General features: G+C 52.8%; 1 protein-coding gene across 1 annotated transcript; it reads right to left on the reverse strand.

Annotated features, from left to right (window-relative positions):
• Positions 1 to 9,741: 9,741 nt before the first annotated feature.
• TGM1 (transglutaminase 1) lies at positions 9,742 to 23,394 on the reverse strand. The gene is made up of 15 exons (XM_027110936.1): positions 23,264 to 23,394; positions 22,240 to 22,587; positions 21,903 to 22,091; positions 20,657 to 20,905; positions 20,144 to 20,262; positions 19,929 to 20,036; positions 19,307 to 19,481; positions 18,792 to 18,930; positions 18,561 to 18,664; positions 16,344 to 16,432; positions 15,679 to 15,832; positions 15,290 to 15,571; positions 14,992 to 15,152; positions 14,522 to 14,658; positions 9,742 to 10,133 (listed from the first exon to the last, which is right to left on the reverse strand). Exons 1-15 carry the CDS (start codon positions 23,280 to 23,282, stop codon positions 9,920 to 9,922), a joined length of 2,487 nt encoding a protein of 828 aa, XP_026966737.1. The 5' UTR covers positions 23,283 to 23,394; the 3' UTR covers positions 9,742 to 9,919.
• Positions 23,395 to 24,183: the final 789 nt, after the last annotated feature.

The following is a 24,183-nucleotide window of genomic DNA, read 5'->3' on the forward strand; positions in this document are numbered from 1 at the left end:
CGGAGTAATTCTTATCCTTGCTCCTCTATAAGTAAGATGTCCCCCCTTCTACCCCTCAAGTTTTGTTCAAGGTTTTCTCTTGGTCTTTGATTCTCTGTTCATCCTTCTTATAAGGACAAGAGTGAGAACTTTTAAGCTCCTTACATGCCAGACTGAAAACTGGAAGTTGTCTTCCATTTTAAATTCTGCTCTTTCTCCTGGCCTCTGTATTTCTGTGCATGGCACCTTTCTTTACCCATGAGTCAGAAAACAAGACCATCACCCTTAACTCTGTCCTCTCTCTTCTCCAAATCTAAACCCTCACCAAGTCTAATCAATTCTACTTCCTACAGAACTTTTAAACCTCCCCCCCTTTTTTTTCATTCTCACTGACTGTATCTTATTTCAGGTTCCCTGTCTCTCACATTGAGAAGACTCTAGTCTTCTCACGTCCAGCCCAACTCCTAATTTCTTTTCCATGTTGCTTTCATCATAAACCTGCTGAAATGCAAAACTGATCATATCATCCCTAACTGAAAGCTCTCTCTTACTTTCAAAAGAAAGTCCGAATTCCAAAATATGGCAAAAGGATTTTTAATGAACTGGCTAAGTTTACCTCTTCATCAACATTCCTTGCCACTTTGCACTTATCATGCCTCCTCTTCAATTGGATTTGGATTTTCCAAATATGCTGTGTTGTCTCATATTTTGTGCTTTGCATATACTGGATACTGCATACTCTGTCCTTCTTGCCTCTTGGACTTGACTTTTTTTCATCTTTTGTGGCTCATCTGATAGCTACCTCCATGAAACCCCTCGTGTTCTCTTCCCAGGCTCCTCGGCATCATCCTGTACATCTTTTTTTTTTTTTTTTTTCCACACTGCGTGGCGTGTGGGATCTTCATTTCCTGACCAGGCATTGAACCTGTGCCCCCTGCAGGGGGGGTGCGGATTCTTAACCCCTGGACTGCCCGGGAAGGCCCCCCCCCCCCCGCCCCCGTACATCTTTTTATCACCACCACTGTCATGCAGAATCTATTTTGCAATGTTGTTGTAAGGATTAGATGAATTAGTAAATATAAAGCACTTAGAACAGTACCTGGCTCCTACTAAATACTACATACGCATTTACTGTATTTTGAATGTTTTCGTGTCTGTCACCCCCACTGTTGGGAGCCCCTTGCGGGAAGGACTTGCTTTTTTCTCATACATGTTATGTCACTAGTGCCTTATGCAGTTTCTGGTTCACGTGTTCATGGCTAACATGAACAGCTCCTTTGTTAGTCCTCTGTGTCCTGCCCCAGGAGTCCCTTGTCTTGCAAACCTTCTCAAACTCAAAGGATCAAGAAGACTAGAGGTCGGCACTTAGAACATTGGGAACCCGTGGCTACTCCTGGCCCAAGAAGGGTGGAGGCAAGGAGAGCATGGAAAAAGTACAGAAAGAAGAAAAATGGAAGGTCATTGTCCTAAATAATTAGCGTGCATAGGAGTCAAACCCCTTAGTGAGTTTATTAAAATACAGACTTCTTGGCCTCTGCTCCAGGGATTCTGATTCATGAGGTTTATTCTGGGGCCCAGAAATCTGAATTCTTAATAAACACCTCAGATGATTTTAATGCAAGTGGTCTGGAGATTATGCTTGAATCCTGGGGTAAGAGAACAGTTTCATTCAAACCAAAGCCCAGATCCTCCAAAGGTCACCCGAAGGAAAATTTCCACGTAGAAGAGAGCTATACAAAGGGTGTCTCTGAGCCTCACCTTTCCTCACAGTTTCCTTTCTCTGGTGAGGGACACTAGTCCCTGTATCAGTGGATGGGACCACCTATCTGTCCTGTTCCATGAGCCAGAAACCTGGTGTTTAGCTTTACTGCTCGTTTCCACCCTCCACCCAGCCACATCCCATCCTTCCCCAAGCCCTGTGAATTTTCCCTCCTAGATATTTCTCCAAGTTTTCCACCTCTGTCTCCAGCACCACTACTCTGGCCCAAATCACCATCTCTAGCATAAAATATTACAACTGTCTTCCAATCTGTGTCTCTGCATCCACTCCAACCCCGCTCCAATCCATTACTTGACACCACAGGCAGAATAATCTGTTCAAAACACACAATGTGATCATGTCACCTCCAATTCCTTAAACCTTCCAAAGGCTTAAAGTGGCCTATGGGGCCCCACAAGGCTCTGCCCTGCATCTCTCAGCTTCACCTTCTCCAATCTGTGCCTTGTTCTCCTTTAGCCACACCATCCTCCCCCTCCTCCTCCTCTCCCTCCTCCTCTACCCTCCCCCTCCCCCTCCTTCTTCTCCCCCTCCCTCTCCCTCTCCTTCTTCTCCCTCTCCCTCTCCTTCTTCTTGTTTTGTTTTGGCTGCACTACACGGCATGCCAGATCTTAGTTCCCCAACTAGGGATCGAACCTGTGCCTCCTGCAGTGGAAGCACAGAGCCCTAACCACTGGATCTCCAGGGAATTCCCCACACTGTCCTTCTTTTAGTCTTGTTTACTCTTCTAGATGCCCTTCCACCACAGGATCTTTGCACAGGCTATTCCTTTTGCCTGGAGTGATTTCCCTTCCATCTCTACCTACCTATCCTCCAGGGTCACCTCTCTAGGTAAAGCTTTCCTAACCACCGCCACCAGGCCAGGTCACACACCTTCACCATAAACTTCAGAGCTCTGTAGGTACTCTCCTTTGTCTTGTGCAGTTATTCAATTAATCTCTTCCTTTCTCAGACTGTAAGCTCTGTAAGGCAGGAACTAGGTTTGCCCTGTGTTCTAGCACTTTGCCCATTGCTTGGCACATGTCATTGAATATTTGTTAAATGGGTGGAGGAATGGGTTCATTATCTGCTACTATGGCTGGACCCTGCCAGTCAGAGTCTCCTGTAAAATTCTGCTCCAGCTGTAGACAAAAATCCCTCTCCAGGGTGGACCTTATAACAGCTGAATCTAGCCATTATTTTAAAAATCAACTTTATTTAAAATGAATTACAATCACTGTAGCCTGATCCATAAATCTGAGAAACATTTATAAGTCATATCTTATAAAATTTTTCTTTTAAATTTGTAATTAACTCCACCTGGTTTATTGTCAGGAAGATAAAATCTTCCTTTTGATGTTTTTACCTTTCCCAGAATTTCCTAAGAATTGTGACCAAAAGGGCAGAACTTCCAGCTTCCATGCCCGTGTGGGGAGAGCTCTGCTGCCTACAGGGTCTGCCATGCTTCTTCCACCCACTCAATGTCATCTTAGAAAACCAACAAAAGGGATTCGTACTTGAGCTCTCAGGACTCTACATCCAGGTCCAGACTTTTCTCCCTGGCCTAAGGGGCTGCAGGAGCTTCCAACATTAGCCCCAGACTTTGCCAAGTCAAACCCACCTACACGGGATTCATGCACCCTGGTATCCAGCCTAGTTCTCCAAGGCTGGGATGGTTCCTTCCCCGGCTATTGGGCTTCAGCTGAAACTACCATAGTCCACACTAATGTTCCTAACTTTAAATCTTGGGGCAGAGGAGCTGATAATACTGGGTCTTTACACTCAGGAAAACCTGGGCTACTGATGCAAAGAATCCACCTCCTCCCTAGTGATCAACTTTGTATACCAGGTGTCCCAGGAGAACCAAAACTGGTGACCGAGACTCAGAGATAATGACTGCCTTATCACTGTCCAGAAGGCATCAACTAAGTCGGCAACTCTAGTGGATTTCTTAAAACCAAGACTAAGAACACTTCTCTTTGTTAAAAAAAAAAAAAAGCACTCTGTAATGTAAAGGAAATAATCATACAAATAAATGAAAATGGCATTAAATAGGTTTCCCTAGTACAGTTTTCTGAGGTACAGTCCAAGTAAGAGCTCTGCTCTGCTGGTCACTACTCAGCTCCCCGAGTGCCCATTTATCTCTCTCTTTCCCAGACCTGGTCTAGTTATCCATCGTGCATTCTTCCCACAAATGCTCCAAAACACAATCCTCCACTGCACCCCTAAGCCCCCAGACTCCCCATCACCCTCCAATTTAGTTCATTTTCCATTCAACAGATATTTAATGAGCATCTACTGTAAGTCACAATGAGTAAGCATAAGAGAGATAAGGTCCTTGCCCTTACATTCTAGGGGAGGGGAACCAGAAGTCTAAGAACAAATTAAGCTGGAACAACAGGGATTTTGATGCTCACCCCCAGAGAATTAAAGGAAATGATCTCCATAAAGCACCCAGTTTGAGCTTAACTCATAGTAGGAGCTCAACATATATTTGTTTCTTTCCCTCTAGCTGTTTGGAGAATAGCATTCCTTTCCCATTTTGTTGTTGTTGTTTTGTTTTGTTTTTCTTTTTGAGGCTTTCAAGCATTTGTGAGCTCTAATATATACAGGGGACCAAGGTAAAATGAACAAATGTGAAGCAAGTTACAAAGTTGTTAGAAATCTTAAGCTCTCACATTTTCCTGGGAGCTCAATAAAAAGAGATACTGTTGCATTACTGCTCAACCTTTCTGGAAACTAACTTAATAAAATGTATCAACCACCTTAAATGTGCTCAATCCCCTTTACACAATAATTCTCACTCTGGGGGGTTATTTTAAGGAAATAATTTAAAATAAGCCCAAAGATTTATGTGCTTATACAAGGATATTTATCACAGCTCTATTTAGAATAGCAAAACTTTGGGGGGTCGGGGAGGGATGGACTGGGAGTTTGGGGTTAGCAGATGTGAACTAGTATATATAGAATGGATAAACAACAAGGTCCTACTGTATAGCACAGGGAACTATATTCTATATCCTGTGATAAACAATAATGGAAAAGAATATAAAAGAATATAAAGGGCTTCCACTGGTGGCGCAGTGGTTGAGAGTCTGCCTGCCGATGCAGGGGACACAGGTTCGTGCCCCGGTCCGGGAGGATCCTGCATGCCGCGGAGCGGCTGGGCCCGTGAGCCATGGCCGCTGAGCCTGTGCGTCTGGAGCCTGTGCTCCACAACGGGAGAGGCCACAACAGTGAGAGGCCCGCGTACCGCAAAAAAAAAAAAAAAAAAAAAAAGAGAATATGAAAAAGATTGTATATATATGTATAATGAATCACTTTGCTGTACAGCAGAAATTAACACAACATTGCAAATCAACTATACTTCAATTAAAAAAAGAGAGAGAGAGAGAGAAAAGAACAGTAAAATTCTGGGAAGACTTAAGTTTCTAGGAATGAGAAGTTAATCAAAGAAATCATGTCATTTGTTCATTTTTATTAAAAAAACATAGTACCAGGACTTCCCTGCTGGTGCAGTGGTTAAGAATCCACATGCCAATGCAGGGGACATGGGTTTGATCCCTGGTCTGGGAAGGTCCCACATGCTGCGGAGCAACTAAGCCCATGAGCCACAACTACTGAGCCCCCGCACCACAACTACCGCTCTAGGGCCTGCGTGCCGCAACTACTGAGCCCACGTGCCTAGAGTCCGTGCTCCACAACAAGAGAAGCCACTGCAATGAGAAGCCCGCACACCGCCACGAAGACTCAATGCAGCCAAAAATAAATTTAAAAAATTAAAACAAAACAAAACAAAAATGTAGTAGAACTACTGGGGCTTGCTCCATAAATTCAAGGAACAATTATAAGTTATATGTTGCAAATCGTTGCTTTTAACTTTGTAAGTAGCAAACATTTCTTGTGCAGCTCTGTGCTGGACCCTGTTCTAGGTTCTGGGTCACTGGTGTGAACAAGACAGATAAGCTCTTAAGGAGCTTACATTTTAGAGAAAAGAGACAGAATTTAATAAATAAACAAACACGCTGATGTTAAACAATAAGTGCTAGGTAGGATACGAAATAAAATAGGGTGATATACTTAAGAGACTGGAGGCGGCAAACTAGTCGGATTGATGGACAGGGAAGAGATCTATGGGGAGCTGATATCTGAGCTGAGACCTGAAAGACGGGGGCAGCCATGCCACCTGGAGGAAGGGTGCTCCTCCAGAAGGAAGGGCAGATGCCAAGTCTTAGATAGAAGGTTGGTGAGTTTGAGAAGCGGAAGGACTGTGGGGCTGAGACAGCAGGGCCAGGGGCATGTGGTGGAGTTGAGGTTGGAGAGGGCTGCAGGGCCAGATAGATGAGGGTAAGACTTTGCATTGGTCCAAGGGTGATGGGAAAGCACTGGAAGTGTAGCCATAACATAAGCTGCTCCATTTTGAGCAGCAGAGATTTAAAAATTTACATGCATCTTCCCTTCCTACTGACCCTGGCATGTCTTAGAGCTATTTGGAGAATGACTAGCTGACTAGGGGACAATTAATCTTGCTTGCTTAAGAGTTCCAGGGACTGGGCTTAAAGATATGGGAGCAGACCGACCCTAGAGTAGAAGATCAAGATGTTGCTGACCAGAACACCACACAACCAGTTTATTATTTATTATTATTATTGGAGCTGACTGTGCTCTTCTGCACATAGGCCCCCCTCCTGTACACCCCTGGAACTCCCCTTTAAAACCTTTGTCCCCTAACCAGAAATTTGGAGGTTGGTTTTGGGACATTAGTCCACCATCTTCCCAGGTTGCTGGCCCCCTGAATAAAGCAGCCATACCCTTCCCAGCAACATTTGTCTCTTGTATATTGGCTTTCCAAGCAGCAAACAGCTGCTGTTTGGGCTCAGTACCAGCCTTATCTGGTTTTAAGCAGGAGAGTACCAGGATTTAATTTAGAGCTTAGAAAGCTCACTGGCTGTGTAGAAACTGGATTATTCAGGAACAAGAGTGGAAACACACAGGGAGGCTATGGCAGTTCCATAGGGAGAGAGCACAGTGACAGTGCAAGTGGAGAGAGTGACAGATTCAGAGAGATTTTGGACATAGAACTCATAAGAAATACTGGTGGAGTGAATCTGGGAGGAGAGAAGGGGGAGGAATCAAGGGTGACTTGTAGGTTTTTGGCTGGAACAACTGGGTGATTATAGTAACAATGAGATGGGAGAAACTAGAGGAAGAAGAGTTTGGGGGTGGAATTAAGAGCTCTGTGGGGTCACTTTCAGTCTGAGATAAAATACAGGCTGTGGAGCCAGACTGCCCAGGTTCTAATCCTATTCTAGAGTGCTAAATGATTTTGATGGGTTCCCTAGCCCCTTGCCTCAGATTCTTCACCTGTAGAGGGGAAATTATAATACAGTGACCTTATGAGGTCATTGTGAAGATGACAGGTGTTATTACATATAAATAGATTAGTGCCAAATTCTTCTTCACTCAGCAAGTATTTAGTGAGCATTTCTATGCAGTAAATTCTGAGCATACAACAGAGACCAAATCAGACAAAAATCACTGCTCTTGTGGAGTTTATATTCCACTTGGGGGAGGGGGGACACAATGAATAAATGCATTGTTAAAATATTGAATATGTTGGATGTGGATAAGTGTTATGCAGAAAAATAAAGCAGGGAAAAGTGGTCACGAGGAGAGGAGTGGGTTGCAATTTAAAATAGGGTGGCCAGAAAAGGCCGCATTAAGACAGTGATATTCGAGGATAGACTTCAAAGGAGGGGAGAGTGCCTGCCACATGGATATCAGAAGAAGAGTGTGCCAGGCAGGGGAAACTGTTAGTCCAAAGGCCAGGAGGTCAAGGCTTTGAGAAACACCAAGAAAGTGAAGCAGCCACGGCTGTTATTCTGCGAGAAGTGAGTAGCCACTGGGGAGTGTGAGCAGATCGGTGACATGATCTGACTGACATTTAAAAGCATCCCTCTGGCTGCCAAGTTGAGAATAGACAGGGCAGGGCAAAGGCTAGTGAGAGGACTGGGGCTTCAATCCAAGTGAGGGAGGATGGTGGCTTGGACTAGGATGGTGCAGTACTGGTAGAGAGAATTAGATAATAAATGATACAAAAAATTTAATGTATAGAACACCACATGGTAACATGTACTACGGAGAAAAAGAAAGAAAAAAGGGAGACAGGAAACATAGAAGGTGTTGCAATTTTAAAATGGGATGGAAGAGAAGACCTTAAGATTGTGGCACTTAAGGAAGTCTTGAAGGAGAAAAGGGAGTGAGCCATGGGGCTATGTGGGGAAGAAGTCCTCAGGCAGAGCGCAGCCCTGCAGAGCCCCTGGAGCAGGAATGTGCCAGGCGCTGTCGGGTAGGAAGGGGCCAGCAAGCTGGATGGACTGAGCCGGGGGAGGGGAAGGGGAGGGAGGGCGGAGTCACAGAGCACTGTAAGGACTTTGACTTTGGGGGAAGCCAGTGGAACGTTTTTTTTTCTTTTTTTCTTTTTTTTTTTTTTTGCGGTATGCGGGCCTCTCAGTGTTGCGGCCTCTCCCATTGCGGAGCACAGGCTCAGGACGCACAGGCTCAGCGGCCATGGCTCACGGGCTCAGCCGCTCCGCGGCACGTGGGATCTTCCCGGACCGGGGCACGAACCCATGTCCCCTGCATCGGCAGGCAGACTCTCAACCACTGCACCACCAGGGAAGCCCCAGTGGAAGGTTTTGAGCAGAAGATTGACATGATCTGGTTCACCTGCTCGTTCCAGCTGCTGCGTGAAGAACAGGGTATCAAAGGGCAAGAGTGGAAATGGGGAAATGATTAGGAAAGGGGTGCAACAGTCCAGCTGAGAGATGAAGGCAGCTCGGGCAGGATGGCAGTTGTAGAGGAGATAAGGAGTGGTCAGATTCTAGACACCTATGAATGGGAGGTAGAACCAGCAAGATTTGCTGACAGATTGAATGTGGGATGTGAGAGAAAGAAAGGAGTTAAGGGTGACTCCAAGAGTTTGGGCCCAAGAAACTGGAAAGACGGAGGTACCATTTACTGATGCAGGGGAAGATGTAGGAGGATATAGGCTGGAGGGAGGCCAGGAGTCTGACCTTGGATGTGTTATACTTCGGGTGTCTTTGAGACATCCACATTGGACATCCACATTGTAGAGATACGGAGAAGGCAGTAAATATACAAATTTGAGGTTCAAGGAAAATATACAGTTTTGGGAGCCCGCAGCCCTTAAAACCTCGAGTCTCGCAGAGCTCACCTTGACAGAGTGTGGCGGGATGAGAGAGAGCCTGGGGCAGAGGCCTGAGTCACCCCAACACTGGAGTCTGAGCCGAGGCGGAGGCCCCAGCTGAGGAAACTGAGAAGGATAGCCAGAGATCCAGGAGGACCAGGAGGGTGGCCTGGAAGCCTAGCCTACCATCCAGTCTCTAAACACGATGCTTTCAAAGACTATTTAATGCTGTAGGAAAATGCTCACCATAGGTCATTTGTGGGAGGGGGGCAGGGAAGCAGCATATGACACACAACGTTAAGTTACTTTCTGTACGTGGCGGGGCTTGAGGATTATTTTTATTTTCTGCTTTATAATTTTCTGTATCTTCTTAATGCTCAACCCTGAACACGTATTACTTCTGTAAAAATTCTTAGACGAGGATATTTGAAGATCAATATTAGAAAGTGGCTTCTGCTGCTCAGAGAGAACTCCAGCCTATTTCTACCTCAAACATGTGCCTACAGAAGGGACTTTAGGTTCTTCTTTCCCACAGGGGGTGCTGTGGAGGCGGCAGGCCACTGAGCCCAGGGAGCTTCCGAGGGCTTTGGTCAGCGGGTGAAGACTGGGCAGGTAAGCGCTGGAGGCTGTCCTGACGCCAAGCGGCCCCATCTCAAGAGCTGCTGAGTGGTACCACTGCTGACGTGCCAGCCATGCTTCTCAGAACTAGGGGCGTCAGAAATGCCAAGGGCATCCCCAGGATAGGCCGTGGGGCTCCTTGGCTCGGCATAGACTGACAGATGGACAGAACGGCAGCTTCATTGTAAAACAGTTTATTAGCATCTGTGCAAATGAGATTGGTTCCTCCCCAGATGTCCCGGTCTCCCCACCTGAGGCCCTGGGGAACCGCTCTGCAGCGGGCCCCTGTCTTGAGGCAATGCCCTTGCTCATCTGACTCCACTCGCATTGCTCCTGGCCCAGGGCTAAGCCCCACCTCAAGATGCAATAGGGATGGTCTCCTCTGAGCTACCGTTGCCTCTAGTATCTGAGGAGCCCCCGCCACCAGCGGCCAGGGCCACATCCACCTGGATGACCCCATGAACCTGGGAGAGTTGTGGGCTGTCCAAGCTGGCGATGAGCTGGCGGCGGCCTGGTCTCACAGGCACGAACGTCTGGCGCAGTGTCACTCTCTTGTTGCCCTCAATGTCCCTGTGGGCAGAGATAGGATCATGGGCCTGGGGTGACCGAGGGTGGAGTGGGGAGTAAGGGCTGATGGGGCAGGCAGGAAGGAAGGAGCGGCAGGTGGAGCCCTTCAGGCATTTCTGGGCTCAGCTGGAATCTCCACACCCGGAACAAAGCCTGAACCCCAAGGCCACCTCTGCAAGGCTAGATCAGTGGCCACCCACCCAGCTGCTGGAGCTGGAAATCTCAGCATCCAGGACTCCTCCCTCCCTGCTCTCACAAACATCCGGACAGAGACAAAGGCACTGCCTCCCCTCCTCTCCACGGCCAATGCTCCTGCCCCAACCAGGTCAGCCCCAATCCCCGTAGGGTTTCCAAGAACAAGGAAACTTCAAAGGGAGACTTTGGGGCTCAACACAGTATTGTCACATACTTTCAGGTTTGCCGAGGAAGAAGGTGGAAGAAAATTAATCATCCTCTGCTACGATCATATTTCAGCTTGTTATTAAAAAAAAAAAAAAAAAGAACAGACAATTGGCATCTTTAAATTAAATTGACACACATTCGTGTGTGTGAGTGAGAGAGAAAGAAACACACATGCTGGTGTGCACACACACACTACAGTGTCTTTATTTTCTTCCTTCCCATGGACCTCTAGTCCCAGACCACCCGTCTGGGAATCACAATTTCACCAGCCTTCTAACTGGCCTCCTTGCCTCCCATCTCATTTTCCATTCTATTCTCCAAGCACTCAGAGATGAACTGAGCCCTTCACCGGCTTGGCTTCCTCAGTGTTTATGAGATAGATGAAACTGTAGCTCTCTAACCTGACACACAGGCTCACTCTGAGTCACCCTGCCTGCCTGCACCACCTCATCATCCCCCCATTCCTCCTGCCCGCCAGTCCCACTGAGCTCCTCCCCTTCCCTGAACTCACCTCTGTCTTCAAGCTTTGCCCCCAGGCTGCCTCCAGACCCAGCTCACAACTCCTCCTCAGTGAGGGCTCCCTGGAGCACCTCCTGCCCTCAGGAAAATGAATCTCACCCTTCTCTGAGCTCCTCCAGCAATCTGCACGTGTGCTTACACACTGACTGTGACTGCATTTATATCGCACCTTCTCACGCCTGTTAGCATCTGTCCTTTCCTGCCTCTGCCTTAAACCTTTACCTCTGTCCCCTGCTCAACCTGAGCCTGCCTTGGGGACTGCCTCTGGAGCCAGACTCTGTGCAAACACCACAGTCCTCCAAGAGAATGAGTCAACACCCCAACATTGAGGATGAGCTCTCCTTGGGGCAAAACAGCCTGCTTCCAAGGGGCGTCCCCGGACCACTCTGTACTCCTTCTTCTACCGTTGTTAACTGTGTGGTTTAGAACAAGGTACCAGTCGTCCTCACTTTCTGGTGTAAAATGGAAGCGAATGTAAAATGAGGGGGTGGGATCAGATGGTCTTGAAGGTGCCTCCAAGCTCTATGAAGGTGGGAAGCAGGGGAGACAGGGAGATAGATATCTATAGCCTACCTGTTAGGTTATAGACTTAATTTCTAGACTTCCTATCATAATATACAACTCAAAATTAAGTCTAGGGACTTCCCTGGTGGCGCAGTGGTTAAGAATCTGCCTGCCAATGCAGGGGACACAGGTTCGAGCCCTGGTCCGGGAAGATCCCACATGCCGCGGAGCGACTAAGCCCATGCGCCACAACTACTGAGCCTGCGCTCTAGAGCCTGTGCGCCACAACTACTGAGCCCGTGTGCCTAGAGCCTGTGCTCTGCAACAAGAGAAGCCACTGCAACGAGAAGCCTGCGCACCGCAACGAAGAGTGGCCCCCGCTCGCCGCAAATAAAGAAAGCCCGCGCACAGCAGCGAAGGCCCAACGCAGCCAAAAATAAATACATAAATAAGTAAATTTATTTTAAAAAAAGAAAGAAAGAAATTAAGTCTATAACTTAGCAGGTAGGCTATACTCTGCCTGGTTACGAATCTGCACTTTTAATTTGTGCTCACTTTTCCATCGATGCAGGTTAAAGGTTGTTTAGGTTCAGATCAGCCTTCAAAAGTCTATTTAACCCATACTATGATTGAACTGTACTATTTCAGAGCCTAGCCTTTATTTATAACATTATTTCCAAGAGAAAATGCTCTCCAGATTCCAGCTAGGGATGTCAAGATCTCTTCCTACCCTTAAGAGTAGGTCTCAAGAGTCAGGCGAGACCTTGGCTGTACCCCAGTTTGCCACTTTAAGCTGAGCACGTCAGCTGCTCATGTTGGAATGTGCCCGTAAGTGAGTGCAGGTAATAAAACCAACTCCCTGACAGGACATCAGAACTTAGACATCCAAATTAGCATTGTCCTTCAATGATGTACTGGTTCAACCCTGTTGAACATTTGAAAAAACTCCTCTCAGATTTTCCTTCACAGCCATTTAAAACCACACACGCATCACACGCACCCGACTTGGGTGTGCACGCACACCTGGACAAGTCACTGCCCCTCCTGTACAGCCAAGCTTCAGTTCTGATCGAAGAGGGCATGATGACCCACCTTGTTCACTTACCTTATTAATTAAATCTTAATTCTAAATGACTTGAGGCTGTTTCCCCAAAGTCAAATCCACCCCCTTAGAAGACCACCCTAAGGACATTCTAGAGAATGTGATTCAGGCTCTGGGGGAAATTCCCGAGAAGGATTTGGAGCAGACTTCCAGCTTCCCCTGGTGACTGCTTTGGTGGTGACAATAGCCATCTGAAGGAGTAAGTTCTGGAACGTTTATTAAGTGGCCGCTCAGCAGGCTGGGTGGCACAACGGGGTTCCATGCCACAGCCTTGGATGCCCAGATGAGAGGGAAGTGATGCCCGTTTTGGAATCTAATATATCCGAGCCAGGAGCTCAGGGCTCTCAGCTGTCCTGGTGGCCCTGGCCTGGGCTCACAGCAGCTGAGGAGCCACACGGTGTCCAAGGAGGACCTGCCTTGAGAAACTACCATCTAACCCTCTCACCTACCGATGGGAAGACTGAGACCTTTAAGTGGGGGGAGATTCGCACAAGCCCCACAGCTGAAGAGAGGAGCTGGGTCTCCATCACTCAGTGCAGCGGTCCTTTCCTTATTCCCAGGCAGGGGCAAGAATCAAAGATCTGGTGGGGCTGCTGAGGGGAGTCCCGCTCTGGGGAATCCCTCAGAACAGGTGAACCTCCCTCTGTCCGCTGCAGGTGAGAGACACCAGCAGGTGAGCTGTCTGGGAGTTCCAAGCTCCACTCTCTAAGCTGCCAGAGACCCTTTTAGGGCGACGGAAGGAGAGCACTCGTTTGTGATGTGTCCCATCATCCAGGGGGCCAGGCTGGGGCAAAGATCTGAACAGCAACCTTTTCAGCTTTGGCCTGTTGGGGAAAGCGGCAGCCACCACCAGGCAGAGCCGCCTGCTGCGTGTGGGGAGAGGGATGGGCAGGGTGGGCAGGGACCCTCTGCTTCCTCACCCAGCCCCTCCGAGCGCATGCTGTCACTCTCCTTCGGGAGCTCTTTGTCGAATGAGGAAAATTCCTGTCCCTGTCCCCAGAAGGCTGATCTTAGAAGTCAGCCTCTGGCCTGCTCTGCTTTCCCTCTGTGCTGTTCCTGCGTCAGAGATGGCAGCACAGGCCCAGGAACACGACTGTGGGCACTGGCCTGGCCCAGAGCCTCACGTGGCTCGGGATCAGGCCCCGGCAGGCTGGGTGAGGGCCCGAGGCACAGGGCTCTCGCCTTCGGAACTGCTGCTCGGCCCTCGTGCCACCACGCCAGCAGCAAGCTTGAGAGCCTGTGCTCTCAGCAGAGCGGGAGGGGCAGAGCCTGCCCCTTAGGAGCTGTGAGACCCTGTGAGATGCGGCCACCAGCTGCCCCATCTGTAAAGGGGGGGGGGACAGCTACCAACAGAACACGAATGCTGTGCCGAGCACCATCCTGGGGGCTTTGCGGGCAGCGTCTCTTCTGATCCTCAGAGCCAGGCTTATCGTTATGCGTACTTTACAGGTGAGAAAACTGAGGCACAGAGGAGATCAGTCACTTGCCCTGGGGCACACGGCCCAGGTGATGATCTCTAATGTACCTGAAGGGGTTTTTGTGGTCTCCAAATGAACTTATATTCCTGAAAGTGCCTGCTCAACTGCTGAGTGCTGGGTGACAGTGGTGACGAGTTGCTAGGGATTCCTATGTGAGGTTTTAGCTCCCTAACGAGCCGGTGAGGCAGGGCGGGGACACCGCGGAGCACTGCCCACAGCAGGCCTTTTAAGTGCTGGGTGGGCTGAACTGAGTCAGGAGGTGCTGCTGGCGGGCCCCAAGCGACAGACCTTACCGTCCTGACCGAGAGAGGAAGCAAAGCTGGGACCCAGGCCGCCAGGAGGCAGGCAAGGGCAGCGGCAGGGGAAGGAGGAGGGGCCGGACTCACCCAGCGTTGAGGGTCTTGGGTCTCTGCAACCCGGAACCCTCGAGCCGGAAGACAACGTTGGTGAGGGTGATAGGCAGGGGGTTCTGGAAGACAATCTGGACCTCGCAATCCTGGCCAACCACGGCTGCTCGCAGTAACTGAGAGAAAAAGAGGCCCCCATCAGAGCCCCTGGCCGAACTCACGGGACCAGACGCTCCCCCAGAGAGGGAGAGCTCCTTCGAATCAAGACCGCCCTCACCCCACGTTTCTGCCCCCGAGAGAGAGCTCTCCCAAAGCCAGACAGGAAACTCCAACCCACTCTCCAGCTGCGGCCACCACAGAATCAGGGAAATGAGATCTGATTTTCCAGAGGAGGAAACCGAAGCCCAGGAGCTCAGAGCCAGTCCCTGACCTCCTCCTGCCACGGCTCCTGGCCCAGTGCCCCCTCCCCTGGCCCTCCGATTTCCCCCTGCCCCAGCCAGCTGCTCTACCGTGAGGGTGAGGTCCGGGGTGCGCAGACGGAAGGTGTGCTGCTTGGCCAGCACCTGCGTGTTCTCCTTGACGTGGCCCGAGATGTTGAGCAGCATGGCCCCCTGGTCCACGAGGTGGACCCGGTACTCCTTATAGGCCACGGGCATGGCCATGCGCTCCGCTGCGGGGGAAGAGGCATGGTGTCACTGAGGCCAGCTTCCCCAGACCCGGCATCCTGGGGTCTCCATGTCCCCAGCCCCGGGGTGCCCAGCCGTGGGGCGGCGGGGGAGGCGGCAGGGCTGGGGAAGAAGCACTTACAGGCCCCCGGCGCCAGCACCACTTCCTTCTTGCTTTCCTTGAAGACAGACCCAGAGACGCCGGTATAGTAGGTAACGGAGAGGTAGAGGTGCAGCTTCACAGTCCGGGGGCTGCTGCCGCAGTTGGTCAGCACCACGCAGATGGTCAGGTCCTGCCCCATCACTGCGTCCTGCGCCTCCACCTTCAGGGCCACGTCCTCAGCGGAGTCCCTGATGGCGTACACGTTGGGTTTGCTGCCGTGGGCGGCTGCGGTCTCCACTGCCTTCCGCTCTGCTTCTGAGCCTGGGGGTGGAGGGTCAATGGTGAGCCTACCACTGCTGCTGGCGTTGGCGAGTACTTGGTGGGAACCCTTGGCGTGGTCGGAGCTGGCCAGGTTGGGGGGCTGGTACCTTCCGGGTGCTTATAGATGTGGGAGACCTCTTCCCGCATGTTGGAGCCGACGGCCTTCGTGACGACGAGCGAGCCGATGGCTTTCTCCTCCACGTACACGACCTTGAAGCTGCCGTCACCTTGCCGCTGCCAGTAGATCTTGTCACTGTTCACCTGTTTGGGGCGTGTGTGGGGTGTGAGCCGGGAGTGAGTGAGCCAGAGGGTCTGAGGGTGGGCCTGACCCCCAGCTGCCTTCCCTGCATGCTAGGAGCTGCATGGAAGGCTAGATCCAAAGGTTGGGAGCTTCCTGGAAGAGCCAAACCGGGAGACTTTCCAAGCTGAGCCAGACAAGGCCAGAGAGTGGGGAAGAAACTGGTCTGGGAGGCCCCTTACAATGCATTCAACATTAATAACAGTAATCCCTTACGCTCGCTCGCTGACTCTACGACTTATAGAGCAGCTTCATACCCATTATTTCTTTTGATCCTGAGCACAGGAAGCATGGCAGCCATTATTATCCCCCTTTTAACAGCTGGGGAAACTAAGACTCATAGAATGAGTGACTTGCTCAAGGTCACACAGCTAGTCGGTCGGTGGTGAGGTCAGGACCAGAGAACCCAGGGCTAACACCAGTGCCCTGGTCTCCCCAGGCTGCCCACAAAGGCACCTGCCACACAGGCCTCACCTCAGCAAAAATGAAGGGTGTGTCATACTTCATGTAGACCAGGCCATTCTTGACGGACTCCACAGAGCAGGGGCCACAGCAGAAGATGCCTAGGGGAGTAAGGGTAGCATGGGGGTGAGAGGTCCAAGGAGGCTGAGGGGGGACCCCCCACCCAGATCCTGGGCCCACCCATCCAGGCCCAGCGCCCACTGCCTGGGGTCAGCTCCCACCAGTCCAACTCAGGGAGGTTAAACAAAGGAGTGCACACGTTCTATCTGGCCTCAGTCCTTGGTGGGGGATAGGGGGACAGGGACAACTGTGGGGACAGGCCTGCCTTGCTAATCAAATTGCTGGCATACTTCCTCTACTGGCTGAAGCTGCATGTCAGCTGTCTGTAACCCTCTGAGGTCAACAGCCATCCTACATCAAGACAAACCCAGAGCCCACCGTGGCTCTGCTTGCCGGCTGGGAGAGCAATGACATCACAGTCACCATTCCAGAAAGATCCAGAACAACCCTTCAGCTCTGCAGCCTACTGTGTCCTCTCTGTGGGGAGGTGAGAGGGGAGCTGGTGGGAAACAGAGTCTGTCCTCAGTGTGCTCGGGAGGGTTTTCTGGAAGAGATGGGTTGATAGGGAGGCAGCTTGGTGGGAGAGGACACAGAACAGGAAGTGAGGGCCATCCAACAGGAGAGAATCTTAGAAAACACCTCGCACGATGGTCTCCTTTTACACATGGGGAGACAGGCTCAGTGAGGCAAAGCAGATGCCAGGATCTCCCAAGACAGTTGGATACAGAGAGAAGGAAGGAGCTAATACTTAACTGAGTAGCTGCTAAGCTGCAGCCATGCTGCTAGTCTACTATGACTTATCATTAGATCCTTCCAACCGCCCTGTATGGTATATATCATCCACATATTCCAAACAAGAACACCAAAACCTGAAGGTGCAAGGAACTTGCCCAAGATGACATATCTAAGAAGTGATCAAGCTAGAATCAAGCCCGGGTCTGGCTGGCCTCAGAGGCCCTGGCTGCCGCCCAGCCCACCACTTCCCAGAGTGGGGACGAGAACTCAGATCTCCCGGTGTCCTGCAGGCTGTTCCAGCGTCGCAGGCATCACTGGGGTTGCACAACTCAGGGGGCACCGTTCACAGAGATGACTGAGGGGGGAGGGGTCTGGCCAGAGACCAGAGGAGGAATGTAGGCTAGGGGAAGGCTATCTGACCCAGGGTGAGGAAGGGAGAGGTGGCAGGGGTTGGGGGGAGAGGCAACCGGTCCGGCAGATGGGGCTGCCTGGGGCCAGAGTATTAAGGTGGGAAGGGTGTGCGGGACCTGTCTGAGAAGAGCACGGGAAGTCTAATTTTTGCAGAAATGTGCATTGTGGAAAAGAGACTAGTAGGTTATGTCATCAGTGATTACTTCTTAGGCTGGACTGTGTTACAGAAGCTCTTTTCTCCTTTGAGCCTATCTGAACCCTGATTTTTTCATACTGTACATATAAGTCAGTGGAGCAGTGGAACAGATACGAGAGGAACTTGGTAAAAGTGAGAATATGTGTTGAAAGAGAAAGTCGGGGGCTGGGTCTGCTCTGCTGCTGACCTAATGCTCTGTGCCCTAGAGGAACTCCCAAACCCAGCTGATCTGCAACATCACCAGAACTTTCAAAAATACAGATTCCTAGAGTCTATTCCCTGAAGGTCCAATGTATCAGGTCTGGAGTAGGATATAGAAATTTCCTTGAAACAAAATGAAACAAACCACCTGAGAGAGGATAGGGAATTGTATACTTTATGCTATACAATTATATCCTTTTTTTTTCCTTCCAAGCATGTTTTACTTAAAATAATGACTTTTTAAACTTTAAAAGAATATATATAAATAAAAGCGTCCTTCAATTAATTACCTCCAGGATATGTAAATAAAAAAGCAAGTGGGAATAGTGGATTTGTCAGGGGAGGGAAACCTCTCACTGAATTCTCTCGAATCCTTGGACTTTTGAGCCATCTGAGTGTAATAATCATTACAAATAAATAAAATTTAGGCAAATAGTTACGCAGAAAGGTAAAAATAAATGAAGAGCCACATGGTGATTTGCCCTGAGGAGTCTGTTTGAAGAACTGCGGGCTTAAAGGACCCGGCTCTAAGGCCCCGTCCGGGACGCTGGAGTTTGTTACCCTGGCTGGGGAGACAGGGAGGGGCCCCAAGTGGGGTTCAGGAGCCAGGCAGGGCCCCGCCTCACCGCTGCTGGTCTCCTGGGGTGTGGCGTCCACAACCTGCCATCCATCGAAGCCTGGGGGCAGATCCGGCCTCTTCATCCAACAGTCGTTCCACACGTGGAAGTTCCTGGATGGACATGGCCAGAGGGCTCCGTGAGCTGCCCACCCCCCAGGGCCTCCCCGGCATCCCCCTGGTGCCCAGGCCTCGGGTCACCAGTCCTCAGCAGGGAAGGGCAGGCCAGCCCCAGCCTCACCAGACGGAATCATGGTTCAGGTGCTCGAGTGGCTTCATGTTCTCGTCAAAGTAGATGTCCATGGTGAGGGACGTGTCTGTGTCATGCGCGGAATTGAAGTTGGTGATGGTACGGGTGGCCAGGCCCAGGCAGCGCAGCACTGTGGGGAAACCAGGGTTGGGGGTTCAGGGCCCGGGGCCCGGGCAGGGGTGGGGGGCAGGTGAGGCATGAGGTCAGGAGTAGCAAGGGGACAGGGGCAACTGGGTCAGGGGTCGCTAGGGTCAGGAGGGCACCGAGCCAGGGAGTGTTGGGGGTTAGGGGAATCCAGGCCACCGGCCTCGCCTTGTCCCTAACTGTCCCTTCTCCCCCTTCTCCCCTAGGCCCCTCTCGGTTGTTAACACTAAGGCCAGCCTACCAGCCACCCTGCCTGTTCCAACACTGTAGCCACAGCTGGGCTGGGCTCGTGAAGGCGGAGCCTGGCTTCCCTCCCTCCTTCGTGTAGGGCCCAGGCAGCTCCTGTCCCGTCCCTCCACTACCTGTAGTGGTCACACCGGCGAAAACCCAGCACTGGCCGTACGGGACAGGGAAGCCGGTGCGTAGGTAGCTGAGTAGAATCTCCACGCTGCCCACCCACGCCGAGGGATTTGTGCCGCGGGAATATTCTCCAGACCAGTTCCCAATCAGGATGCCATTGTCATCCAAGGAGTTTACCTGCCCAGGACAGGACGGGGTGGGGCAGAGTTGGGGGAGAAGCCCAGGGCCTGCCGTGTGGCCCCCGGCCCAGCCTCTGACCCTGCAACCATCCCTCACCCCTAAAGGCTTCAGGGTCCAGTAGCAGCCTGAGCCCCTCTCACCACTCCCAGAGCTCTCTGCCCACTCCACCCCCCCCACCCCCCCAACCTGTCCTGGTCTGACACATGAATGTGAATGCTGGGTGTGCCAAGTTTGGGGTTTGGCCCTACATTACGCAAGAGCTGGAACCGGAGCCAGGAAGGGGAACGCTGGGGGACAGGCGAGGGAGGGAAGAGGGGTGAGACCACTTCCCACAGTACCCTTTGCAAGAGCAGTGACAGAATCAGGAAGGGTAAGAGTGTGGGGTGGAGCAGGGGAGGCAGCAGGCAGACACATGGTAGGGCTCAGAGACGCGAGGGTGCTCACCATGGCGGAGACGACCCGGCAGACACTGATGGGGTCCCTGCGGCCTCCATATGGCATGCCCCGCCGGTCCAGGATGTACAGGCAGGCATCTAGCACCCCGTGGTCAAACTGGAGGGAGGAAGGGCAGAGGTGACCCTTAGGCCAGCATCTGCTCCCCTACCCCGCCCCACCTGCCTCTAGTGCCCCTGAGTGCACGAGGCCCCAGCCAGCCGTACCTGGCCGTAGTTCCAGGTCCGCTCGCCAATCTGTGCTTCGGTCCCATAGTAAATTCTCCCACACTCATTAAGCACGTACTCCTGCCGCCAGTCCTCACGGTCCACATACACGGTGTCCTCTGTGTTCCCAAAACATATATGCCTGGTCCCCTCCAGCCCTCTCCCTGGGTCCCACCTGCCCCTGGGCTGATTCTGCAGGACTCATGACCGCAGAGGAAGAGCAGGAACGCCTCTAGCCTGACAGCACTCCTCCCAGGAAGGATGCAGTGAGCATGACAGAGATGATCAGAGGAGGGTGGCTGTAACCAGGGCCCTTCCCCAGGAGAGGTGAGACTGTGTGACCTTGGGCTGGTCACCTCTCTAGGTCCTGGATCTAGGTCCCCTCACCTGGACAATGGGAGGCTGGCTTCTCCTAGGGCTAGGTACCCAGGCACGTAGCCAGACCCAGGAAAGGAAGCCCTGCCCTGCCCTCCCCTCCTCTCCATGCCTTGCTTCTGACTCCAGCAGGCTCACCTGGGCACCAGGGATTGAAGAGGATGTAGATCTCATTGCAGGGGTCAAAGGGCAACTGGAACTCGCCAGCTTCTGAGCACGTGCGGACCGTGAACTGAAACTTGCCGATGATGGCATTGGGGGAGGTGTGGACCTGTAGGTTCAGATTCTTCCCGCTGGACTTGGTCACCTGGGCGTTCCAGCCTCCACTGCCCCCCTGGCCCACTGGGATGATCACGTGGGTGCCCTTGCCCACCTCAGGGTTGTTTCCTGCAGTGGGGGAAGCATCGATTAGCTGCTGCAGCCTATGTGAAGGCGGGGGTGGGGGTGGGGGATGGTGCCTTGGACTTCTCGCAGCCCCACCCAGAAAGTGTATGAGCCAGTGAGTGTGTCCCTGAGTTGGACCATCGCCTGGGTCAATCTGAGAGCAGCTCTGTCCCCACCCAGTGTTTGCCCACATGTCAGGGCAGAGATCCAGTCCAACATCCCAAACCTGTTCCCTCTACACTTAACTCAGAGGCGACTAGAAGAGACCAGGTCACCGTCACGCTCTCCCTGCCTGACTGTTCCAGCACCTGGGCTGGAGGAGCAGAGCCACCCTGTCTGGGTCCAGTTGCCCCTGCTGCGTGTGAAAGGGCAGTTCCTATCCTGAAGTTCAACCCTGCCTGCTCCCTGGGGCTGCAGCTTCCAAAGCCCAGGGCATCCTTGCTGGAGGTGGTGGGGGTACCTGGGAAATTACAGGCTGGGGTGGGCAAGGCTAGGCCCTAATCAAAGGGTACGAGGGGTCGCCGGCCCCCTGCGGCAGCATAAGCACCGGCCTAGGCAGTCAGTAGCCACCAAGCAATGCAATGAGGGAGGCACCTGCCCTGGGCCATGGGGACAGAGAGACCGAGAGACACAGTGGGAGAAAGCGTGGAGCCACACCCTGAGGAAGGAGGGCAGACCCAGAAAGAAAGACACACAGAGGCAGAAACACTGAAGGGGATGCTGGGCCAAACACCTGAAGAAAAAGAATTTTGAGACAGATGCTCCTGGAGGCTTGAAGAGGGTGAGCCTAGGAAAACAGACCCTCCCTGAGGCACCCCTGGGGACACACTTACATGCTTGCGCCTGCCTTATCATGCAGGGGCGAGGAGTGGGATGAGTGAGGAGCCCAAAGCTGCCCCTTTGACCCCAATACCAGGGCGGGGAACCCTGCTACGCAGCCCCCTACCCCCGCTCCACCCTGCCCAGGGCCTTCACCCCTCCCACTGCGGGCTCCACCTACCGATGAGCAGCTCCAGGGTGACACGATCGGACGAGTCATAGGGACGAGACAGGAAGAGGACCATGTGGAAAGGCTGCCCACGGCGGATAATCAGCTCATTGTACTCGAACTCGTCCGTGTGGTGCTCTTGGCGATTCTGGTCCGAGGGTGAACTCAGCAGATCCACACCAGTCACCACCAGCTTTCCCTCTGCAAGGCCAGAGCTCAGGTTCAGTGAAGCCCCGTGGGGAGTCCGGCCCTGCATCACTAGCCTCCCAGGCCCCCAGAGATGCCAGAATGAGTCTCAGGCCCATTAAAGCATTTTGGCTCTCAGATAACGTGGACAGGTGGGCCTCACCTTGGATGGTGTCGTCTCTAGCTGTGGTCACAGTGCTGCCCCGGGAGTCGGGTCTTCGACCCAGGGTGTTGGGTCTTCCACCCGGGGTGTCGGGTCTTCGATCCCTGGGGCTGGGCCTTCGAGGCCTGGAGTTAGAGCCGTGGTCTCCGCCGGGCTCAGGCCCCCAGTCTTCATCTATTGTATTCTGGCACGAGCAGCAGCCACAGCAGCGAGCCCAGAAGGGGCGGCCCCCGTGGCGAGCATGTCTGTCTGGCTCCGGCTCCGGCTCTGGAGAAGGTGTCACGAGGGGCTGCCAGGGGTTCCCGCCCCAGCGGCCCACATCTGAACGAGGACTGCCCGTCGTCGTGCCTGTGTGGACAAGGCAGGGAGGCTCTGATCGCTCACACAGACCTCCTTTACCCCTACAGCATGCCCCAGTCAGCTCAGCCAGAAACCCTCCATCCAGAGAGCTGATTCAGTCCCAGCCAGATGACTGAGATGATCTGATCCTGACCCCGAGATTCCCTCAGACCCACCCAGAGACCTTCCCCAAAGACTCCTTTCAGACTCACTTAGAGAGACTTCCCACGTTACAGAGACGAGTCTCTCCCCTCTCACCCGCACATGGACATCCACCGAGCCAGATGCCCCATCCAGAAAGCTGTTCACGCACCTCTCCCAGGAGATGACGCTTGTCACACCCTCGAGGTGCAGCAGCTCAGACCATCCCGGGCCTGCTCCCTCCACCTGCCAGCTCCTTAGTCTAGAGCTCCAGAGCTGCCTGCCTCAAGGACCCATTTCTTGGGGGGAATCCCCCACCCAAGGCTCCTTGCGTTACACAGGCAAGTGACATTCACGACTTGGGCTCCTGACATATTCCCCACGGCTGGTCAAACACCCACGCGGAGCTGCCCGGAGGGGCTGGGCGGGGGCAGAGGTGCCCCGAGCCGGGCTTCCCAGGTGTAGAGTCTCGGTGTGTGGGGAGCAGCCTCACTGGGACCGACAGGCTCGGGCTGGCTCGCACCCCACCTGGCCGGGGACTCACCTGACGAAGGTGCTGGCATCTCTGGGTGGAACAGGTCGGGACTGATGGGACGGGACTGAGGCCGCCTCAGGAATGGAAAGCGTGGGGCGGGCCGGTAAGTGGTTTATGAGGGGGGAGGGCGGGGCCAGGCTTCTGCGAAGAAGGGGAAGGAAGGTTGCTCCATCCTCGAGGGAGGAAGCCCAGCCTCTGGGGGCTGTTTCCGAGGTAGGGGTGGGAAATGAGGCTAGGCCGCACCCTCTTTCCCCTTTCAAGGAGCCAGGAACCGACTGGAGGCGGGGTTGGGCCCGGGCTGGGGAGGGGGCGGGGGCGGGGTCTGTCAGGGCTGAAGTCGGAAGGCTTTGATGAGATCACACCGTCCGAGGGATGCTGACTCCTGCGAAACTGGGTGCATCAGAAGCACCTTCTCCTCGGTGGAGGAGGTTGCGACAAGTGTCATCTCCTGGGAGGGGTCCGTGAGCAGCTTTCTGGATGGGGCACCTGGCTTGGTGGATGTCCATGTGCGGGTGAGGGGGAAAGAATCGTCCCTGTAGTGTGGGAAGTTTCTCTAGCGCGATGGGGCAGGGAGGGTCCACCCACACTCTATCCAGCAGACTCGCTCTTCCCAAGCTCAGGCTGCCCACCTCTGTTCCTGTGAAACTGCCCACCGGCCTGGCTCTGGGACTCGTCCTGCCCAGGGAGCCCCCAGCATCCCAGGCTGGTACACACTGGCTCCACCAGCAGCCAGGCCCTCTGACTGGCTCCACCAGCCAGCCCCCACCATCCATCTGTCTGTCCCTCCTTCTTCCTCTAGCTAGGCCCCAGGCCCCAGCATGACTGAGCTGCCCCCTGCTTCCTGTGTCCCTCCAGGTTGGGGATTAGGGGGGGTCAGAGTAGAAGCAATCTCTTGTTTTCTGCCACCCCCCACCCCCCAAACCGAGGGG

This window comes from Aethalodelphis obliquidens, unplaced genomic scaffold (genome assembly GCF_003676395.1).
Source record: "Aethalodelphis obliquidens isolate GAN/ISIS:26980383/991018 unplaced genomic scaffold, ASM367639v1 scaffold10, whole genome shotgun sequence".
In the NCBI taxonomy this organism is placed as follows: Eukaryota; Metazoa; Chordata; class Mammalia; order Artiodactyla; family Delphinidae; genus Aethalodelphis; species Aethalodelphis obliquidens.

Coding starts and splice junctions, on each gene's coding strand:
- TGM1 (XM_027110936.1), bottom strand. Junction 18,665..18,791: donor CTGAACCATGATTCCGTCTG/GTGAGGCTGGGG, acceptor ATGTCCATCCAG/GAACTTCCACGTGTGGAACG. Junction 15,572..15,678: donor CATCTATAAGCACCCGGAAG/GTACCAGCCCCC, acceptor CTCCACCCCCAG/GCTCAGAAGCAGAGCGGAAG.